The sequence below is a fragment of the Nothobranchius furzeri genome, chromosome 10, assembly GCF_043380555.1.
Source record: "Nothobranchius furzeri strain GRZ-AD chromosome 10, NfurGRZ-RIMD1, whole genome shotgun sequence".
Taxonomy (NCBI): Eukaryota; Metazoa; Chordata; class Actinopteri; order Cyprinodontiformes; family Nothobranchiidae; genus Nothobranchius; species Nothobranchius furzeri.
The window spans coordinates 45,444,191-45,463,927 of NC_091750.1; the positions used below are offsets into that span (position 1 = coordinate 45,444,191).

Below are 19,737 nucleotides of genomic sequence, written 5' to 3' on the forward strand. Positions count from 1 at the left end.
TGGGCCATCATTTCTCCTCTTTGAAAGCGGTAACAAAAACAGGCAGTGTTTGTTAGATATCTGGCAAGTTAAAACAGAACCCCGCGCAGTCATCCGCAGCTGGGGTCACCAACAGCGAAAGACCACCAGGACAGCTGTGGGAAGGGGGGGGGGGGATCCTTTTATTATTGTACTATCAAATTAGGTGTCTGATACGTTCGGCCCCAGGAGTGCTGGAGGAGTTCACAAAGCCTCGCACACAGCCAAACCTCGTGTCGCCTCCTGCTCACATCATTCAGCTTTTCAAGTGACAGCTGCTTCCTTCCTCACTCTCGGAGATATCCTAATCCATTCACACGCTGACGGCTCAACTGACCCGCAGAGCGCGCTGCGATTACTGCCATGAGGGGAGATATGTTTTGCCTTTTAATAACTTTAGCAGCACAGATTAACAAGAAGGGGAAACCCAAAGCAGGAGTGGGGGAAAAAAAAGTAATTCCTGCATCTTCCCTCGATGTCCTCTGCTGCTGTTAACAGCAGGATTAGGCAGCTGCTTCTCGTCTAAAACATCAGATAGGCAGTAACTCACTCCACAAATTCTTTCTGTCAGAAAACAACAAATGAAAATACTTGATTCTAGTTATGTTAGTAGAAATTACATTTTCCCCTTTGATTTAGCACTTATTGGCATTTGATGGTAATAAAATCCAGAAACCCAGAATAATAACTTACGTTGGTTCAGACATGTTCAGGTTTTTTTAATCAAACTAAACTGTACAACATGAACCAAAACTCCAACTTCAGCTCAGTGATGAAACATGACTAAATGTTCACATTTTGATGAATGACGTGTTTAAGAATAGAACAAAGACCAAAAGAAATGTTAAAGCTGCTACCAGTGGCTTATTGCAGTAACCTTGGTAACCACACACCGTGCAAAAAAAGGAACTCAGACCCAGAAGAGGGTTAAACTGGGTGGCAGAATGTACTCATCCATGTACCGTATTTTCCAGACTATAAGCCGCTACTTTTTCCCACGCTTTGAACCATGCGGCTTATAATGAGGTGCGGCTTTAGTCAACCAGAAAGGATGGATGCTAGAAAGTCTAATGAAGGAATGGTTAAAGGAGCGCTACGGAAAGCGCCCAGGAGGATTTTTTTCACAGTAAAACGGCGCTGCTTGTTTTCCCAGCTTCACCTGGGATGATGACAGCAACATGGAGAGCGACACTGACATCGCCACAGAAAAGATATGTGGCGATGCTCTTCTGAGGCTGTTAAACTCCGACACTGAAGAAGAAGAAGGCTTCAGTGGTTTCAGTGCGCAGGAGGACGATGAATAAACTAATCAATAACTTTTCTGTTTTGTTTGATACTGATCAGTTCAGTTACGTTCAGTTAAACTACGTTTTCAATTCAGTAGATATCTGCGGCTTTTAGCCCGGTGCGGCTTATATTGAGGTGCGCTCTAGTCCGGAAATTACGGTAATTGTTATGTGTCTTACTGTTTTGGTAAATTTAAACACAATGAGCCATTACCAAAGCCCACAGCACACCGATCCTGACTAAACACATAGAATAAAATAAAGTTAAGACTTCTTTTTTCCCCCTTTTCTTCCACAGCTACAGAGCGTGAAAATGAACAAAAATCATGACAGAGTCACAAACTTTATTATTATTATTATTATTATTATTATTATTATTATTAAATGCTAACAGAACACTAAATTCATAAAAATTGTATTTTTCTTTAAAACTCTCATTAAATTGTTATTTTAACACGTTTGCGGTGGTCTCTGGTATAAATGAACACCTTGCGATTTGACCTCTGTGGACAAGAAGCTCTGGGTTCCTGTTACAGGAAGTAAAAGTTAGTCACAGGAGTGAGTGGCAGAAAACCGCAGGATTTGAAGTTTATTTCCTGATGTTCGACCATCTCACCTCTGATTGGCTAATAGCAATGCAACTCTACCACTGACTCGGTTTGCTCTGCAACGTTGATGTTTTATCTCCACAAGCAACACAAGCCTGGAGGAGTTCTGCTGTGTGGTGGAGCTGCTAATGTTAACGGTTAGCTTCTACTTGTTGAGACGTTCTCCTGGATGCATAACCAACAGCAGCCTTCCTCGTTGTGAGTCAAGATGGGTGAGTCCATGAATGTTAAATGACAGCATGATTTTCTCACCCAAGATTTGCTTTGTCTGTTTTCCATTGGCGGCCAATGCAGGAGATAGGGGTAGACAAGTATTTTCATGTTTAGCCTACATGTTAAACTTAGAGCGACTGATCATTTTGAAAAGTAACAATTACAATTGGATTTCTCAGTGAACTTGCTCTTTAGGAATCCCTAAAAAGTTTCTCAATAAGCTCTTATGGTTCATTTGTACATTGGCGTTGACCCGTCGGCTAAAGCCTGGAGTCAGATCAGGTGAGTCGGAGTCTGCCAGCCGTGGCCCGGATGGTTCTGCACCAGCATGTGGCTTTAAGATGCTGTAGGAGTTTGTCCGCCCGTGACATAAACTGTTTCACTTACTCAAGATTTGTGCTCTCTGCCGGATGCAGCCCACTAAAACAAAACGTCCTGACGATAAACAAAAACACAGTGTGGCGTGGGTGAGATGGTCTCCAGTCTTCCTGGGAAAACAAGGACTGATGGACCTGGTGAGCTCCAGCTGCCATGTGACCAAGGGTGACAGAAAAACAAACAAGTTCAGATCCTCTGACGAAGAACTTTTCTTTGATGATGGAGATAAAATCTTCTGTAAACTGTTGCTCACAGCAAAACCATGCACTTAAAAAAGTGGGCTGTTTAAAGCCCGATCTCTCAGCTGCTGTTGAATTACAACATCATTCTGGCTCTGAAAAGTCTGGACTTGAGCCTGATTCTTGTGGTTAAAACTCTCCACCTGAAAAAGGAGCTGGGATTCTGGCACAATCAGAGGGCCACCTCTGAGGAATGCCTATCCGGACCTCTGGACTCGGGATTATTTCGAAAAAGTGGGCATGACTAATGGCACAGCGGCTTGATCCATGGAGCCTGACAAGCTGTTCTCCAGTGGCCTGTAAATACGGAACAATTGGCAGATGTGAAAGCCTGCTCTTCCTAGACATGGCCGCTGCTGCTTATCCACAACAATCAATAGAAGTGACCAGCTCCATGTTCAGCCAAGGCCACCACTAACATCCTGCAGCGTCATTGGAACAGAGTTTATCTTGTTGCAGGAGTGAGTAGGTTTTGTTTTTAGTACAGGGACATAAAAGGAGTGAAGTTTATCTTGTTTTGCTTACAGTTTCACTTACGTAAGACAGATAATACGACTTACTGGAAGAAAACAGGGGAAAAACAACACATTTGGTTGTATCTTTAGTTAATGCATCGATCAGACTCCCTTAACAAGAACGTAGGTGTAGAAAAGGCATATTTATCACATCTGCTTTTCTGCCATGCATGAACTTCCACAGTTGTTTTTTAAAAATATGAATTAAGCTGAATCAAATATTTTTGAAGATGTGAATAACTTTTGATTTTTCAACAAACATCTTTTTGGCGTCTGAATGACGTTCACTAAACCCTGAGAAGGTTCTGCAGCTGCCTCACGAGTGTGAATGAGATGTGATCGAGTGGATCAGAAAAAACAACATGCAAGGCTTAAAAAAAATAAAATAAAATCAGGCAGCCCCTTTCGAAAATCAGGACATTCAGATTCAGTTTTGCATTTTCCCGCGACACGTATTTCAGAATCTAAAGTAAAGGTGTGCATCTTTAATGCTTGTCTATGTCTTGTAAGTGTGATTGGTGGAAGGGGAGAGTCCCCGTGCACGTGTGTGTGTGTGTGTGTGTGTGTGTGTGTGTGTGTGTGTGTGTGTGTGTGTGTGTGTGTGTGTGTGTGTGTGTGTGTGTGTGTGTGCGCGCGTGTAAAATTGTTTCTGGTGGGCCTCAGCATGACCACTGAGCTTGGAGCAATCATATGTTCAGCTGTGATTTCCATCAACACATTCCTGGACACACAAACACACGCGCTCAGTGGAGCTGTGCGCAGCAGCCCCCTGAGGATGTGACCTGCAGCCTGCAGACACATGGCTGCCTCGTAGGCGCTTATCACAACACGGCAGCCTCCAGGATAACGGGACGCCTTCATCTGAAGCCGTGTGGAAACAAGCACGCTTTGACTAGCATCGCCTCTCCAAGCTGGCCCTTACAGAAAACAGTTGATGATATACTACACCATGCTGCAGGAGGCCAGCAGGTTTCTCCATGCCAGACTGATTACAGGGTAGAGGTCGGACCACATGCACAACAAATGGTCCCTGGGCGTCTACACTGGGGGTCGCTTCAATCGCAGAAAGGCAGGCGTTTGTGAAGGACTTGCAATAATCCAGACCAACAGGGGGTAAAAAAGTTAGACACATATTATTATGACAGAAAACAAACAATAAAGTACTCAGCTCTGCTTTTTTTTAATTGTGGTTTCAGAGAGGAAAGCAGCACAGCCTGATCCCACGTTTCAAATGCAGAGCAGGAAAAAGAAAGGGGGAATATTAAATGGGCTTTAAGGCCGGAACACAGATAACGAGAAAGTCAAACATTTAACTCAGCAGAACATCCAACCATCTGCGCTGAGTGATCGTACAGTAACTGGCACTTAATCAGTGTGTGCTTCTCCTCCACCGCTCCAACAAAAAGACACACACAAGGAAAAAACCCCACACACGTCCAATCAATCAATGTTATTGGCAAACTCTGTGGCTGGCATCGAGCCAGGGTGGACTGCATGCCTTAGAATGCTGGGGCAGGGTGTGTGTGTGTGTGTGTGTGGGGGGGGGGGGGGGGGGTCACTTTAGGGGAAGTTCAGCCCTGAACACACTGGCATGTGTGTATGACTCTGAGCTATGCATGCTAAAACACACGTGTTCTCTCAAGCATGTGAAGTTTAGGATAACTTCAGTTATTATTTTTTTCTTTCTTCTGGGAGATGCAGCAACAGAATATTTATACCTCTTAATATCTTTGCAGGGAACAGGCAAATGCTTTATAATTAAACAGGCAAATTAATTAACTGTTGATTAAGCACCTGCTGGAAAAACCAACCCAACGGTGAGGGAACTAAAGCAGCTGCAGCGTGAGGGAGGTTGGGATGTGGTGGCCTGGATTCACCATGTGGTGGAGCTGAGTGCTGGTTTCCATGAACCGGCGAACACAGCCATGTGCTAGACTGAATCAGGATGAGGCATTTGTGCAGAGCTGCTCCTTTATTTTTAAACCTTTTTTTTTGTACTTTTTCTTCATTTCAGCGTAAAACTACATCTCTAAAAGGCTTTGATGTAGTCAGACACCTCGCCCTGAACAAGCAGAATGAGACAACGTCAGCGCGCTGGAATTAAAGAAGCTTTAGCTCCTCCATGCAGACATCAAGTACAGTAAAAACGGGTGCAGAGCTTACAAGCTCCAAATGCATCTGAAATGAGTGTGAAAGTGTCCTCTGCAGCACAGCAGGCTCAAGTATTTCCCCTCCTCGCTTGCCTGTCTCTCTATCCATTAGCTGCACGTCCTCCTTGCTTTCCCTAATATCTTTGTCTGTTTTCTGTCATGCAGTCCCTTGTTTCCCGTCTTCCCCCTCCCCTTTATCCACACTCCCCTCTTCTTTCCTCTCACTCTGTCCATCTACATCTGCACCCCTCCCCTTTGCTTTCCCTCACTGGAAGGCACACATACACAGATAATACTGCGGCTACATGCTGCTCTGGCAACACACTGCAGCAGGCAACAGTACACTGCTGTAGCACCTTAACACAACAGCCATTTCTCCGATGACCTCAGAATGAAAACTGCTTCTGGTCTAAATGAAACAAGCGACATGTTTCCAGGTGGAATACGTCCCTAAGAAAGAGGAAACTCGCTCTGATTACCTTCCCTTCAAATGCAATGTTCATTTTCCTTCTCAAAATTTACTAATTTAAGCTTTTCACCTACCAGTCAGCCATTATAACCACTGAAAGGTGACATGAGAAGCTATTGATTATCTTGTTCATGAAACCCATCAGCGAAGGGGAATTCGGGCTCTCGGTGGACATTCTGTCCTTGAAGCTGATGTGTTGAAAGCAGAAAGGAAATGGGCAAATGTGGAGTTTTGAGGCACTTTGACAAAGGCCAACATTTGATGCCTAAACAGCTGAGTCACCACAGCAGCTGTTGCAGGACGTTCCCAGCTTGAAGAGGCCAGGACGTACCAAAGTGGTCAGAAGGAAAACAAGCGAAGAGGAGTCAGGGTCAAGGCCAGTGACGGCTTATTCGTGCATGTTAGCAGTCAAAGTTGGTCAAAAATTGAGGCCCATTTCTACTGTCGATACCTTTGCTAGGTGTACGTGTCTCCATTTCACCGGGCCGCCTGAAAAGATCGTTTCCAGGCCAATTCCGAAACCGATAAATGTCTTGGGAAAATCCTGAAAGGGCTGATTTTATGTGGCGACACAACGGCTGAGAAGACGAGCCATCGTGTCTCCCTGTCACCTTTCACTCTCCCAGAAATGACCTGAGACTTATATAGTGGAAGCAAGACTATGGTCTCAGATTTAATCCTAGTTTGTGCTTCTGATTTACCCGTGCAAATCCATGTTTATGAGCATAGGTGGTGGAAGAATATTTGGGATGCTCAACCAATCAATGTATGTTTCATCTGGATCAGTCAAATCCACTTATACCCCTAACACCTACTCGCAGGCAGTAGCTTAAAAAGACCAAACAAACAGAACCCTTCATTAAATAAATGGTAATAGTAAATGGTCTGTATTTATACAGCCCATCCTACCATCCCCCAAGGCGCTTTACAACAAACCAGTCATTCACCCATTCACACAGTGATACTGGCAGTGTTGGGAACGTTACTTTAAAAAAGTAATTAGTTAGAGTTACTGATTACTTTGTCAAAAAAGTAACTCAGTTACTAACTTAGTTACAAGATTATAAAAGTAACTAATTACCGAGAAAAATAACTACTTAGTTACTTTTTTCATTAAAGCATGCAAGAATTACTACAATAGTGAGATATAAATGACTAGTGACTGGATCATAATAAAATGTGTGTCCAAATGTTTTTTATAAACCTGAATAATTTAAATAAATAAGCACTTAACAGGAGGAACTACTAACAGGAGCATTACACTAATCTAGACTATTAAAAGGTCACTGTGCGATATTTAACAAGACCCCAATCAGCTAAAATTTAAAACTGCAAATAGAAACACATGTAAATGTTCCCGAGCCTTTAAATGGTCTCTCAGTCTAGTTAAATTACAGAAATGAATGTAATTTTGTACAGTATTTTAATTTTTCCAGCTTCACATAATTGTGTGTTATTAGTAGCATTTCTGTTGCTCGTAATCTAGTAACGGTTAAATAAATAAATAAAGTCCTTTAAAATGACACTAGAAGAGGCACAAGCCTGATGGAGGACTCACATTTAGTAACTTGGGTCAGACCCAACCACAGAAGAGCTGAAGCTGGGTGGTAAACACACACAGGTAGTTCTAGTAACACCGGAGCTCCATGACGTCTGAGACTGGTGCATCAGTGTTACAGCGGGACTAAAGACATGATCAGGAACAGGTTACAGCTGGATGATCTAGGAAGGTAGAAGATCAGGACGTCTGAGTGGTGAACAGGTGAGCGGACCTTCAGGATGTCCTGCTGTCACACTAAGGGCACGGCTGCAGACCCCCCACAGATCCACACCTGCAGCAACGAATCTGCGGGTCTGCAGCCGTAGATATTAATCGCGTCTTCCTTGTTCTTCACGGGCCGTGATGCGCTTGGATGAAAACATCTACCTCTTTAGCTCCTGATCAGCTGATGACAGCTTCAACACACCGCAGTGCTTAACGCACGCATTTCCTTATCAGTAACAGAAATGATAGTTTTGCTAAAAGAAAACGGTAATTAATTAGTTTGCTCGTTACAGAAAGAAAAATTTTTTTTATTAACGTGATTATTTTAAACGGCGTGATTTCCATCACTGCTCTGTTGGGTCTACAGCAGGCAGCGACTGAGACACTGAGGGTATCCGCCCACCCGGCCAATCATCATCGTGTTTGTGAGTGCGTTACCGACACCTCTCTCTCCCTGGCTGCAGCTGAAGTGTGGCGGTCAGAAAGCCTCACACTGTTGCTAAACGTTCGACAAGCACATAGTAACGCACAACCTTCCGTCCCCAGTAACGGTAACAGCGTTGCAACAGTGGAAAAGTAATTAATTAGATTATTCCCTTACCTAAAAGAGAACGTCGTTAGTAACGCCGTCATATTTAAACGGTGTTACTCCCAACACTGGATACTGGTGGTGATGAACTACAATGTAGCCAAAGCTGGCCTAGCACACAGTGACAAAGCAAGGCCACCACCCCAACACCAGCAGGCAAGGAAGGTGAAGGATCTTGTCCAAGGACACGACGACTGTGACAGATGGAGTGAAGCCTGGGGCACACAGGAGGTGGACGCGCCACACCGTGTCACACCCGAAATTTTGAGAAGTCAAGTGGTCCCACAGGATGCGCCGAGCCGCTGAGCACCTCTTGGAAAGTCGCGTGATTGTCACAACATCACGCAGGACTTCAGAACAGGAAGCGGGAAGGGACTCCATTGTTTGTAAGTGATCAGACTTGTCGTCGTGTTTTGTGAGACTCAAAATCATTAAAAATGGGTAAGTACGCTATTTATTTGAATATTTTAAGATCAATAGTATTTTAAAGTTATCAAAACTGCGGCTGGGTTTGTACCGGCGGTTGAGTTGGGCCGCAAAGCCGTTCCGAGTCTGAAAGTCTGCTGTAAACAGCCGCGGCACTTTATATAGGACTGGCGCCTATCTTCAGCGCCTCGCAATTGTTTTTGTCAAAAGTATGAAACAAATTTAAGGAACATAAGAAAATTGGGCTGCCTATGAAATCTCTGTCTGAGTGTTCGACATAAACAAGCGAAAGCCCCACCTTGTATCCACCAGCCTAAGAGCTGCTTCAGGGTCTAGAGGTGTCTCTGTTTACTCAGCTCAGAATTATCTCTGCAGCGAAACAATTGGCCCACTCATCCTTAGGTGGGTGGTCATAATGTTGTGGGTAATCAATGTTTGTATTTCCAGGTGAGTCTCCCCGCTTCCTATAGAACTTATCACCCCAGCTTCGCCCTGTCTTGCCTTCTCCCCTGAAGCGTGACAAAAGTAGGCGTGCTGTTGGAACGCAATGTGACGTTTTTATTGAACAGTTAACAACACATCCACACGTACACAAACAAAACACACAGTGACAGACATCTAGTGATCACAGGGCATGAAAGAAAATACAGTGATGCCATTGTTGGAGCATCCACATGTGATTTAGGGAAATGTCAACGCTGACAGACGACCACACAGAGAATGCACAGGGATGAATTAGTACAAAAACATGTGCAGAAAGTGAATGGAGGGGCACGGATGTCAATGAAAAGGGACAAATGTGCTTTAACATAGACTTTCACAGTTGCTAGCTTGTTTATCATATAATTCCACTACATAAAAGGATATCCTGTTCAACTTGTTTTAAATAGTCTGTGCTGCAAGTGAAAACACTGCACGGTATCACTGCTCAGTCATGTTTTATCCATTATGACTACTGTGGGAATCACCCCACATGCTCACTGCTTTGTAATTTTAGATTTCCTTTGATATTTTTGCATTACCAACACTTTGGCCTGCTAAGATCGTCATATACAGTTTCAAGCCCCTTGAGTCACATGTTCCTAGGCTTCCAGTGAATACTCTGGCAAACAGGTGCTGTCAACAGCGAGTCTCCAGATTTTTAACCTCTTTTATTTAATTACCATTTAACATAATAGTCATGCTGCCTTTTTTTCATAAATGTTATCACAGTGTGTTGTGGAATCATGTGGCAGCGACCCGTTACACATTACATTGTCATGAGTAAAGTGATACACTGAGTCATAACGCTGGGATAAAGCAAAGTGTCAAACTGTAAGCACATAGAAGGAGGAGTCACACGATCTGCTTATAAAACCCAACAGAAGCTGTTTAGCTGTCAAAGTAGCGTGCAGCGCTTCCAAACGCAAGACGGATGACTTCTTTTCTGTAAAGTTGTTTGCTGGATGTGAAGCCTGCATGCTAAAACTCCTTAGGATCTCCACATTTCCAAACACAATGGGCCCTTTCTTTATCTGAAAAGAGCTGTTCCTCTAATAATTCAGCTTAAGTCTTCTAACAGTAAACAATAGCTCTAAAAAGTGGCCTTAAAGAAAGAGCGAGGAGCTTCATGTGAACACTGAGCCAAACGTCCAAACTTCTAAACCTTGCTGTCAGAACTACTCCTCTGTGGTGAGAAATCAAACAACTATTACATTTCTGAAGCCACTCCACATTCAAGTCCAGTGAAGGTAAAGCACAAATATGCTTTTGGATTAGCTTTTAGATTAGCACAAGTAAGCTAGCAGCTACCCAAAACAGTTTTAAACATTGTTAACCTCAAATATTTCACATGAGTGCACTTCTTTATATGCTACCATCAGCTTCACTTTACAGGATTATGCTGACAGAAATATTACACATGTCCAGCTAGCCATCAGGTAGCTTCATCGCTAACTTCTGTTGCAAAAAACCACCGATTTCCAAGTCAATTACCATGTTATGCAAAATTTACGCATGTATAAGGTTTGTAAAATATTCATCACACAAACTGCTTCAACACTTTTGATGCTAGGGTTGTTTTTAAAGGGGAGAAAGTTCCTGGCTTGCTTTTAGCACTCCCTTGTGTTTGTTTGTAGAACCGAAAGCTAAATCCATCTCCGCTGTGCATCTGTCTTCGTAACGCCTTAATCTAACAGCTGAAATGTCTCCCCAGCCTTCCTTAGTGTCTACAGAAGTGATTCATCACAAAAGTAAACAAATCAGCTGTGTTCATGATCTAAAAAATGCAGGAAACGTGCAGCGCCAGGTATGCCAGATCAAGTCCCAACAGATCAGCCCGCCAGTTTGAAGTTGCAAGTGGGATATTCTGGCCGCAGGGGGCAACAGGGGCTGGGTGGCCTTTGAATAACCCTGTAAAGGGTCATTTTAGCACATACTGGCGCAAGAAATTTGTTTAAAAATATGAATAAGTAGCAAAGTATCCCTTTAATATGAAATGAATCAACTTTTCCACACAGACTAGCCGTTAGCTCGGTGCTAATGCATATTTCTCCACTTGTTTCTCAGAGAATACCATGTTTCATGACATTTCCTTTCCACAGCACCTCGCTTCAGAAGATCTGAACTTTTAACTGACAGAATTCACATTCAGCAGCAAATGCTGTTCACACGTTCCCCCGAGCATCTCCTCTGGATCATCTGGTTCCATTATTAGGCTGAAAGAGAAGCAAAAGCAGCTTAAAGTTCCCTGAAACTAGCTTTCTTCTGTTTTATTTATTTGAATTGTGGCTTCATCAACCTAAATAAGCAGTGGAGTAGCCACATGTTTACCGCTAACACTTCCTGCAGCAAACACAACCTCACCACCTTCCTAAACGGAAGCAGCTGTTATAGAAATGCTTTCACTGCTCAGTAAGAACGCACCGGCTTTTAGATAATTCCATATCTCGTTAATGCGTGTTATTTGTTTAGATATGAACCTTTTCATCTGATTTCAAGGGGGATTTCGTATCTCCAGCAAACTGAATTGAATGACAAACTTTCTGTTGCATCTATTTCAACTCGTTGCCAAGTACAATGCACCATTCCTCTGAGTAATGGGCCAGAACCACATGTGTGGACAGTTGTTCTCCATGCGTGTTACTACTGCTGCATGCCTGTTTGTGACCGCGTCTTTAGATCACTCAATTGGCAAGAGAACAGTCATGACAACAACAAAGCTGGTGCATCTGTGCAACTCTGCTTGTTGCTTAGGAGTCGGTACTCACTGCTTTGGACGTTGACGGTGCCAGTAGAGTTGTCCTTCCCCAGCTTGTTCTCCACCACACACGTGTAATTCCCAGAATCCTCCAGTTTTGCTTTGCTGATCTGGACTCTGGAGGATTTCCTGTGGGTGACAACACTCACTCAGCTGAGTCAAGGGAATCAGGGCAGGGAGGAAATAGCATGGAAACACGACAAGTGGAAACATGAGGGAGAAAAAATAAAATGACGAGGTAGACAGTAGGCCAAGAACCGGCGTGGCATGAACTCAGCAGCGACTCGTGATCACTTGTTTATGGTGGAATAGATTTAATGAGAAAAGCGTTGGATAAAATGTTTGAATAGTTTTAAAACCACACCTGTTTAGATTTTATTCTGCACTAAGGGTTTTCTACTGTACCATAATCTCTTATTTGGGGCATTTTCTTCTCAAAAGCAACCTTGTTTAACTTTAGCTCATCAGCAGACATTGTGTCACTGACGGGTAATTACAGGATTGAAGCAAGTTGAAGCGATTTCTTTCTTTTATTCATGTTTTTTGCTCTGAGCTTGTTGATTCAGTTATGCAACTGTTAATTTCCAGCTCATCATTATAAAACTTGCTGGCGACAGCAATGTCAGGTAGCCTGGATGCTAATTTAAATCAGTGCTGCCAAGTATACAGGGAGGGTTTTGGAAAAGTAGACACCTGTAAATCAGGACGCCTGAACCCGATGAAGATTTAAAAAAATATATCAGAAAAATGCAAATTACACATGCAGTCAAATGTCAGAAATAAGGGGAATTAAACACATTTAGTTGCAATCGTTTTGTTTCCAAGTGCACGTATGGTGGCCTTTGAGGACCAAACACATCTACACTCAAAGAATGTACTAGGAGCAAAACAGAAAAACATAATAAATACTAAAATCTACCTTCATTTTGAAAAAGACAACAACAAAGAAGAAAACTTAACAACTGGAACTAAAAGCACCAAAGAAGAAACAGACAATAGACCAGGACAACTGCAGACAGCAAACCCCCCCCCCCCCCCCCCCCCCCCCCCCCGGGACTTGGTGTTTTGTACTTACGCGTTACTTCTGATTTTGACTTTTTTGTTTTTCTTCAGCTCGTTACCATCTTTGAACCACGTGTAGGTCAGGACAGGGCTTCCCGTGGCCTCGCACTTTACTATGAGTTTGCTCCCCTCGTCCACTAATATGGGATTCTTGATGGGTTTTAACCTTGGAGCCGCAGCTAAAATGGAAAAGGGGACAGACAAAAATAAGAAAAATTCAGAAACAGCACAAAAAACAACAGCTTGAAAACCTGATGTGTGTACGATTGGCTGTTTTATGAGAAGACAAGAAAGAGAGACGCAGGAGTTGGGCCAATAACCCTCTCAGCAGAGCGCGCCAGCAGCTCTCTCAGGTGACCTCCAGATGTGGTCACTGGAGACATCCTCAGCTTCTCCTTGGACTAATAAGCATGTTCATATTCAGTCTGGCTTCACGGTTACAAAAACACCTGAGGCAAGGTTTAGCAAGCATCCTCCAGCTTGTACTCGATTAAAGCACAAAAAACACTCAAACGTTCATGAAATGAAATCCAAAAAGGACTTCTTGTGACTTTTATGTAAAATACAAATCTAAAAAACATGCATTCATGAAGATGACACACAGTCGACATGCAGCAACACTTGCCAGATAACAGCTGCATACATGTTTAGGAGGAGACCCATCCAGGGTAGAGTGAGCGAGAGCGAGAGAGAGAGAGAGAGAGAGAGAGAGAGAGAGAGAGAGAGAGAGAGAGAGAGAGAGAGAGAGAGAGAGAGAGAGAGAGAGAGAGAGAGAGAGAGAATGGGTGAGCAGGGGTCAGGCAGGGGCTGGCTGAGGTACCTCCTCAACAATCTCTTCCCTACGGACAAACACTCTCTCTCTCTTTTTCTTTCTTTCTTTCTTTCTTTCTTTCTTTCTTTCTTTCTTTCTTTCTTTCTTTCTTTATTTCTTTCTTTCTTTCTTTCTCTCTCTCTCTCTTTCACTCTCACACACACACACACATCCTCCATGAGTAACATTCTCAATTTCATGCACATGCTGAACTAAGCTGTCCTACAAATTACAGCTGCTTGCTGTGTCCCTCTGAAGGATGACAGTTGGATGAAGACAAACAAAGCATGACAAGCAGTATGAAGATCACACAGGTAATGACTTCAATACCCCTCTCCCACACACACACACACACACACACACACACAATCACACACTCCTCAGCTTGTTCTCTTTTCAGACAGCGTGTCCTACTTCACTGACCTGGTAAAGGAGACGTGTGTCGGAAAAGAAAACTTTAAAAAAATGATGCTGCAGTTTTTCTCCTTCTGGATTTGGGTGGAGATGGATTAGAAATATTCATGTAATATTATAACAATACACAGAAATATAATATAGTATGCAGTTTATTATAAGTGTCTTATTCTAGGCATCTTAGCATCTCTAAATCTGTCTCCTTAATAACAAATGTTTTACAAATGACACGCCAGCCTCAAACAAATGAGTCATTTTCAGCCTTTTCTGCAGCGTTTGGAGGAGTTGTCCTTTCTCTAGAGGTCATTTTTGTTTACAGGGGTTCACGGGACACCGCAGCATGTAACGCTTTAGCTGATGAGGATGTCAAAGGCATAGTTAAAGGGGAAGAACTAATTAGTCTTACCCATTAGACAGATTCCTAAATGGCCTCAGCTTACAGAAATAGCTAACAGGACTGAAAAGGAAACAGCGAGGTCAAAGGTAACCAAGACCAAAGTGAAGATGCTCCAAACGCTTCCATTTTCACACTGATTCATAAAAACCACCAGATGTGCTGCTTTTCACTGCTGCTGGGATGTTTACAGTTTCTAATAACTAGAATATTTAATATATTTATGAAGTAGCGTTCTGTAAAATTTAGGAGACTGAAGTTGTTTCTTGACGGCAGAAAGACACTTTGGCCGTGGACCAGCCGTCCAGACAAAGGCTGCTTAGGAAGGCAGTTACAACGGGTAATATATTCATTATTTACACGTTTTACACAGAAACACACTTCAGAGTGGCTCAGACAGCATTTTAGAAACCATTAAAAACTTCTCAGCTTCCACTAATCACAATCTGTCAAGACCCCTTATTTATTTGTTTGTTTGTTTATTTACTTATATGTCTATCTTTTTAAATCCCGCGATATTTTCCCATCAGATATTTACAGTAAAGCTCAGTTTCCTTTGGGATCACAGATAACACGATGTCAAGTTGAAAATAGCTCACAGATCAATAGAAATGTAGCCATTTTTAGTTCCGTAGCTAAAATTATCCTGCTTTTTTATTATTTTATTTTTTTCAGAGGACCGCATCCTGCTGAAAATACGACTGAAGATATTTGGAGAATAAAGGCGCCTGATGTGGCGGCGCCTTGCAGATGAAGTTTGGAGTCTCTAGATCGGTTTCTGCAGTTTGCTCATGCAGTTACTTCTACATGTTTATGTCCCAGGAGTTTGGTAAAATAAAACTTTATTCATGCACTGAAGCATAAACATGGCTCTGCTTCTTAATAAAGAATGAAGACATGCAACATTTTGCTGTTTGACATCAACTCTGAAAGTAATTTGGGTTTACTGATCGCCAGGAGCAGGAACAGATCCGGAGCAGCCAAACACACCTGATGAGACTTGATGCTGAGCTGTCCTCAGTGTCCTGCGGCCTAGCCTACTGACCCCCCCCCTCCCATCCACCCCCACCCACCCCCAATTTTCAGATTAAACTCACCAAAAGCATTTTCAGTAGTAAATCACTGGTACTTTAGGACCGTTTTATGCGTTCTTCGCATGTCTGACAGGCATCTTCAGACATAGTCATAAACTTTTATTTCTATCTAATTGGAAAATTATTGTCTTCTGCTGCTCCGAGGGCAGAGCTTACGAAAGCCTGTGTGAGCCCTCGGATCCGAGTGTGTGTAACTGAACTTCTGCTCATGATTTCCACACACACTTAACTCTGCCAGACTAAGCCTATGCACACTGCCTGAGGAAAGCCGTGTCAGTCATATAGTCAGGGAGCCGCAGGAATGAGGCTGCACCGACCGTATGGGAACGGGTTGGAGTGCTTCGTCCGGACACAAGTCTGTCCTTGTCGAGCAAATTGACAGAGTTTGTCCTTGAGTGGAGGAGTTACAGGAACTGCACTTTTCATCAGCTCAATGAGCCAGATGTGGACGGGGTCTGCTCCGTCTGCTCAGCTTTGGGACGTTTGATGGTAACAAGAACCCGTGGAAAGCCCCGTATCAAGTAATGGACCAATAGCACAGTCATGCTGCAATACCTCCATGGTGAAATTAACAATATCTGTAATTAACTGCCTCTCACACAAACAGTCAGAGTCATAAATACAATAACGTCTTGCTGACAACTGGTCATTTTTCCATAACCCCAGTGGGGGGAAAAAAGTCCGGGAGTAACGATGAAGGCCTGCCTCAACAACAGCCTGTTTCTGTCGTTCTGAAGCACAGGGGCAGCTGCAGACATGGACTATAAAACCCCAATTTGAGAATAGAAGCCTATCTTGGCGTGTCAACAGCTCATGCCTTGTGTAACAGTTGGAGGATTCAGCCCACGGAGCCATTCAAAAACAAAGTTACTGGGCGCATTAACAAAATGCTTTTGCTCCAATTTTCGAGGTAACGTTTCTGTTTCATTTCCAGGAGCTTAGAAAAGGAATTTAAGGCATTCCTTTGTGGTTCTTTCCAGACAAAGTATCCACGATTACTGTGGCATTATGTCACCTCACTGCACGATGTCAGAAGGCAAAGTGTGTGCTGGTTTGGTTGGAAAATGGGTTTTACATGTAGGAATGGCCTTTTACACTACAAGCTAGTTCCTACACGAAAACATCTGTTGAAAAATATCAAATTCAATTAAAATCAAGTAGAACATTCCTGGGATGGTTACCAATGCTCTACTATGTAGTTTGCTGTCATCGTTTGCTGAATAAAACCAATCGGTTGGAATTTTTATTCATTTTTATCCCAAAATGTTCTCTTTTTTTCCCTTGGTAATAATGAACATTTCCTCTGACTTAAAGTTGGAAACATATCCTCACTGTTCTGTTGTGTGAGCACCAATAAAGTCTGAGTTTAGGTCAGAGCCGTGTAGAAGTCTTCAGGTTTTCAGGCCACAATCAAGTCCGGATCAATTTATTTTAGAAAAAATATTTTTCCAAGAATCCCAAGTTTAGTCCTGGATCAGAGGATGTCTCTCTTTGTTTGATGGGGTAGGAGTTTGCCCAGTAACTGGTGGGTTGCTGGTTCAAATCCATCCAGTAGATGAACAGCCACCCACCAAAAACCAAGAAAACTAGACAGCAGAAAAAAAGCCAACAGGTCATAATTACTTGCAAGAAGCAGAATGTGCCTTTGTTTACACAAAAGCTTAGCAAGTCATGCTTCTCCATGTTTCCTTTAATCACACACCACTTCAGTTTCAATAGAAATCCAGAGTATTCAAATCACGTTGGAAAAATCTTAAGCCATCAACATATACTTAACAATGTCGACACATTGATCGGTTCTCGCTAAATCCAAAAGGAACTAATTCTACTTCTATTTAAATTAAACAGTTCTATGGTCGGTACAAAACATGTTCATCAAGTCTTTGCACACAATAAAAACAATCTCACCAGCTCTATTCTTGACATTTTCAGTACCTTCCAGAATGAGTCATTTCAGGGCTCTGTGACTTTAATGCAAATGAGCTGTTGCTAGCCATGCCCACCCATGCCCTGCTTAAGCTCTTCTTTATTAGTTATTGAAGATGAGACACACATAGAGAAAAAAATATGTGCTAAACCTAATAAATTGCGCCTAAAAAATTCTAATTCAGATTTTAAAGACACATTTCCAGGAACGAAGAGCCGCACAAAGATAGCCACGAACAGTCCAAGGAGACGTATCAACTATTGAGCTTGTTGGGAATGCCACACATAATACTGATATAGTTCCTGCCCACAAAGTGGGCTTACACTCATGATTTCATTTACAGTGGTTTGTAGCATAAATTAACGCCTTGTGAGTTGTTCTCTGTGGACTAAAAGCCCTGGTGCTCCTGTTTCAAGAAGTTGAAGTTAGTCAGCAGGATTTGGAGTCTCATGGCCCTCACACACTAGCATCAGCTCCACTCATCCTGGATCATACTGGGAGTGTTCTCATTTAGGTGGCCTTGGATTTTCCCGTGCACAACTGGATGCCTTTTCAGCCCTATTCTCGAGGAGGTCTGCCTAGAGCTGAACTGGTCCAACCCACCCGCTGCTGACTGATTGGCTGGCTCAAAAGCACGCCGACCATTAGGGGGAGCTTCCAATTGGTGGATAGAATCAGCCTACGGGGGGCCTCCTGCATGTGCGATTCATTATCTTTCTGGATGCTGTGGAGTTAACGAGCCTCTGACAAGCCACTTTTCTCTGTCCCTCACTGCTGTGAGTAGGCACACACACACACACACACACACACACACACACACACACACACACACACACACACACACACACACACACACACACACACACACACACACACACACACACACACACACACACACACACACAGTGCTGCCAGACACAGCAAGGCAGGATGCTATATAGTCAGAGAGTTCCTAAAAGCAAGACTGCTCAGTCCACTTTTGTTTAATAATGGAGACACTGCGGACTTCTCCACACTCTATTGCCCCGCCCACATGCTCGGAGATGCATTCATGACATCATAAACCACAGACCGCCCAGGTGCTCAATTATGTTCGCACTCCTGTGACAGTGTGGAACGAATGTGGCCAGGCATGGCGGGATGAAGTGGAGTGGGGCTGACCCTAGTGAGTAAGTGCCACTGTTAATGGTAAAGGGTAAATGGACTGTAATTGATATAGCGCCTTCTAGAGTCCTAGAACCCCCCCAAGGTACTTTACAACATAATCATTCATTCACCCATTCACACACATTCACACCCTGATGGTGATGAGCTACATTGTAGCCACAGCTGCCCTGAGGCGCACTGACAGAGGCGAGGCTGCTGAGCACTGGTGCCACTGGTCCCTCTGACCACCACCAACAGGCGGGTGTCCTGCCCAAGGACACAACAGCAGCATTTTCTGCCAGGAGCCGGGATTGATCCTTCAACCCTCCAATTACTGAACAACCGCTCAACCTCCTGAGCTACTGCTTCCTCCCAATATTCATGATATTCAAACATCTTGCCTCTGACTGGCTAACAGCAAAGCTACTCTTCCTCTGCCTCCATTCACTCTGAAACATTCATGTTTTATCTCCACAAATAACACAAGTCTGCAGGAGTTCCGCCATGTTGTGAAGTTGCTAATGCTAACAGTTAGTTCTAACAGCTGAGATGTGCTCTGTTCTCTCCTTGATGGTAAATCAGTCACAAGCCAAGATGGCTGGGTCCATGAATGTAAATTTACAGTGTGATGTAGATCTGCGTGTCTTTTTCAGAATCTTTCTCCACCTATTGTCTTTTTGCAGCTAATTCAAGAAACAGGGTAAAGGACAATTTTCACTTTCACCCCAGAGTGACTGATTATAATTCAAAAACAACAAGAAAAAAAACGTTTTTAGTGAACCTCACCTTTAATGATTTAATGTAGGAACGAAATACGTTTTTTGAACTAAGGTGGACATTTTCGGATTTCGTTCCTGTGAATGAAGGATTAGGCAAGACAACTCCCACTCAGGCAACTACAAAGTGGAATCTTGGAAATCCAGGAGGTGCTTAAAAAGAGCCCCAGCTCCTCCATTTCTAGAGTGGAAATCTCCCAGAACGCAGACAGGTGAAGG

General features: G+C 43.2%; 1 protein-coding gene and 1 long non-coding RNA gene across 5 annotated transcripts in view; one reads left to right on the top strand and one right to left on the bottom strand.

Annotated features, from left to right (window-relative positions):
• nrg2a (neuregulin 2a) overlaps window positions 1-19,737 on the bottom strand; it is a 101,416-nt gene that overhangs the window by 40,610 nt on the left and 41,069 nt on the right. For all 4 annotated transcript variants that reach the window (XM_054730522.2, XM_054730520.2, XM_054730521.2 and 1 more), the window contains exons 2-3: window positions 12,970-13,135; window positions 11,905-12,023 (exon numbers count right to left, since the gene is read on the bottom strand). In XM_054730522.2, coding sequence (XP_054586497.1) covers window positions 11,905-12,023; window positions 12,970-13,135 — 285 coding nt within the window. The remainder of the gene's footprint in view (window positions 1-11,904; window positions 12,024-12,969; window positions 13,136-19,737) is intronic.
• Window positions 13,927-15,420, top strand: LOC107386390 (uncharacterized). Its single transcript, XR_001573096.3, has 3 exons — window positions 13,927-14,081; window positions 14,852-14,915; window positions 15,251-15,420. It is a non-coding gene; the product is annotated as an uncharacterized lncRNA (long non-coding RNA).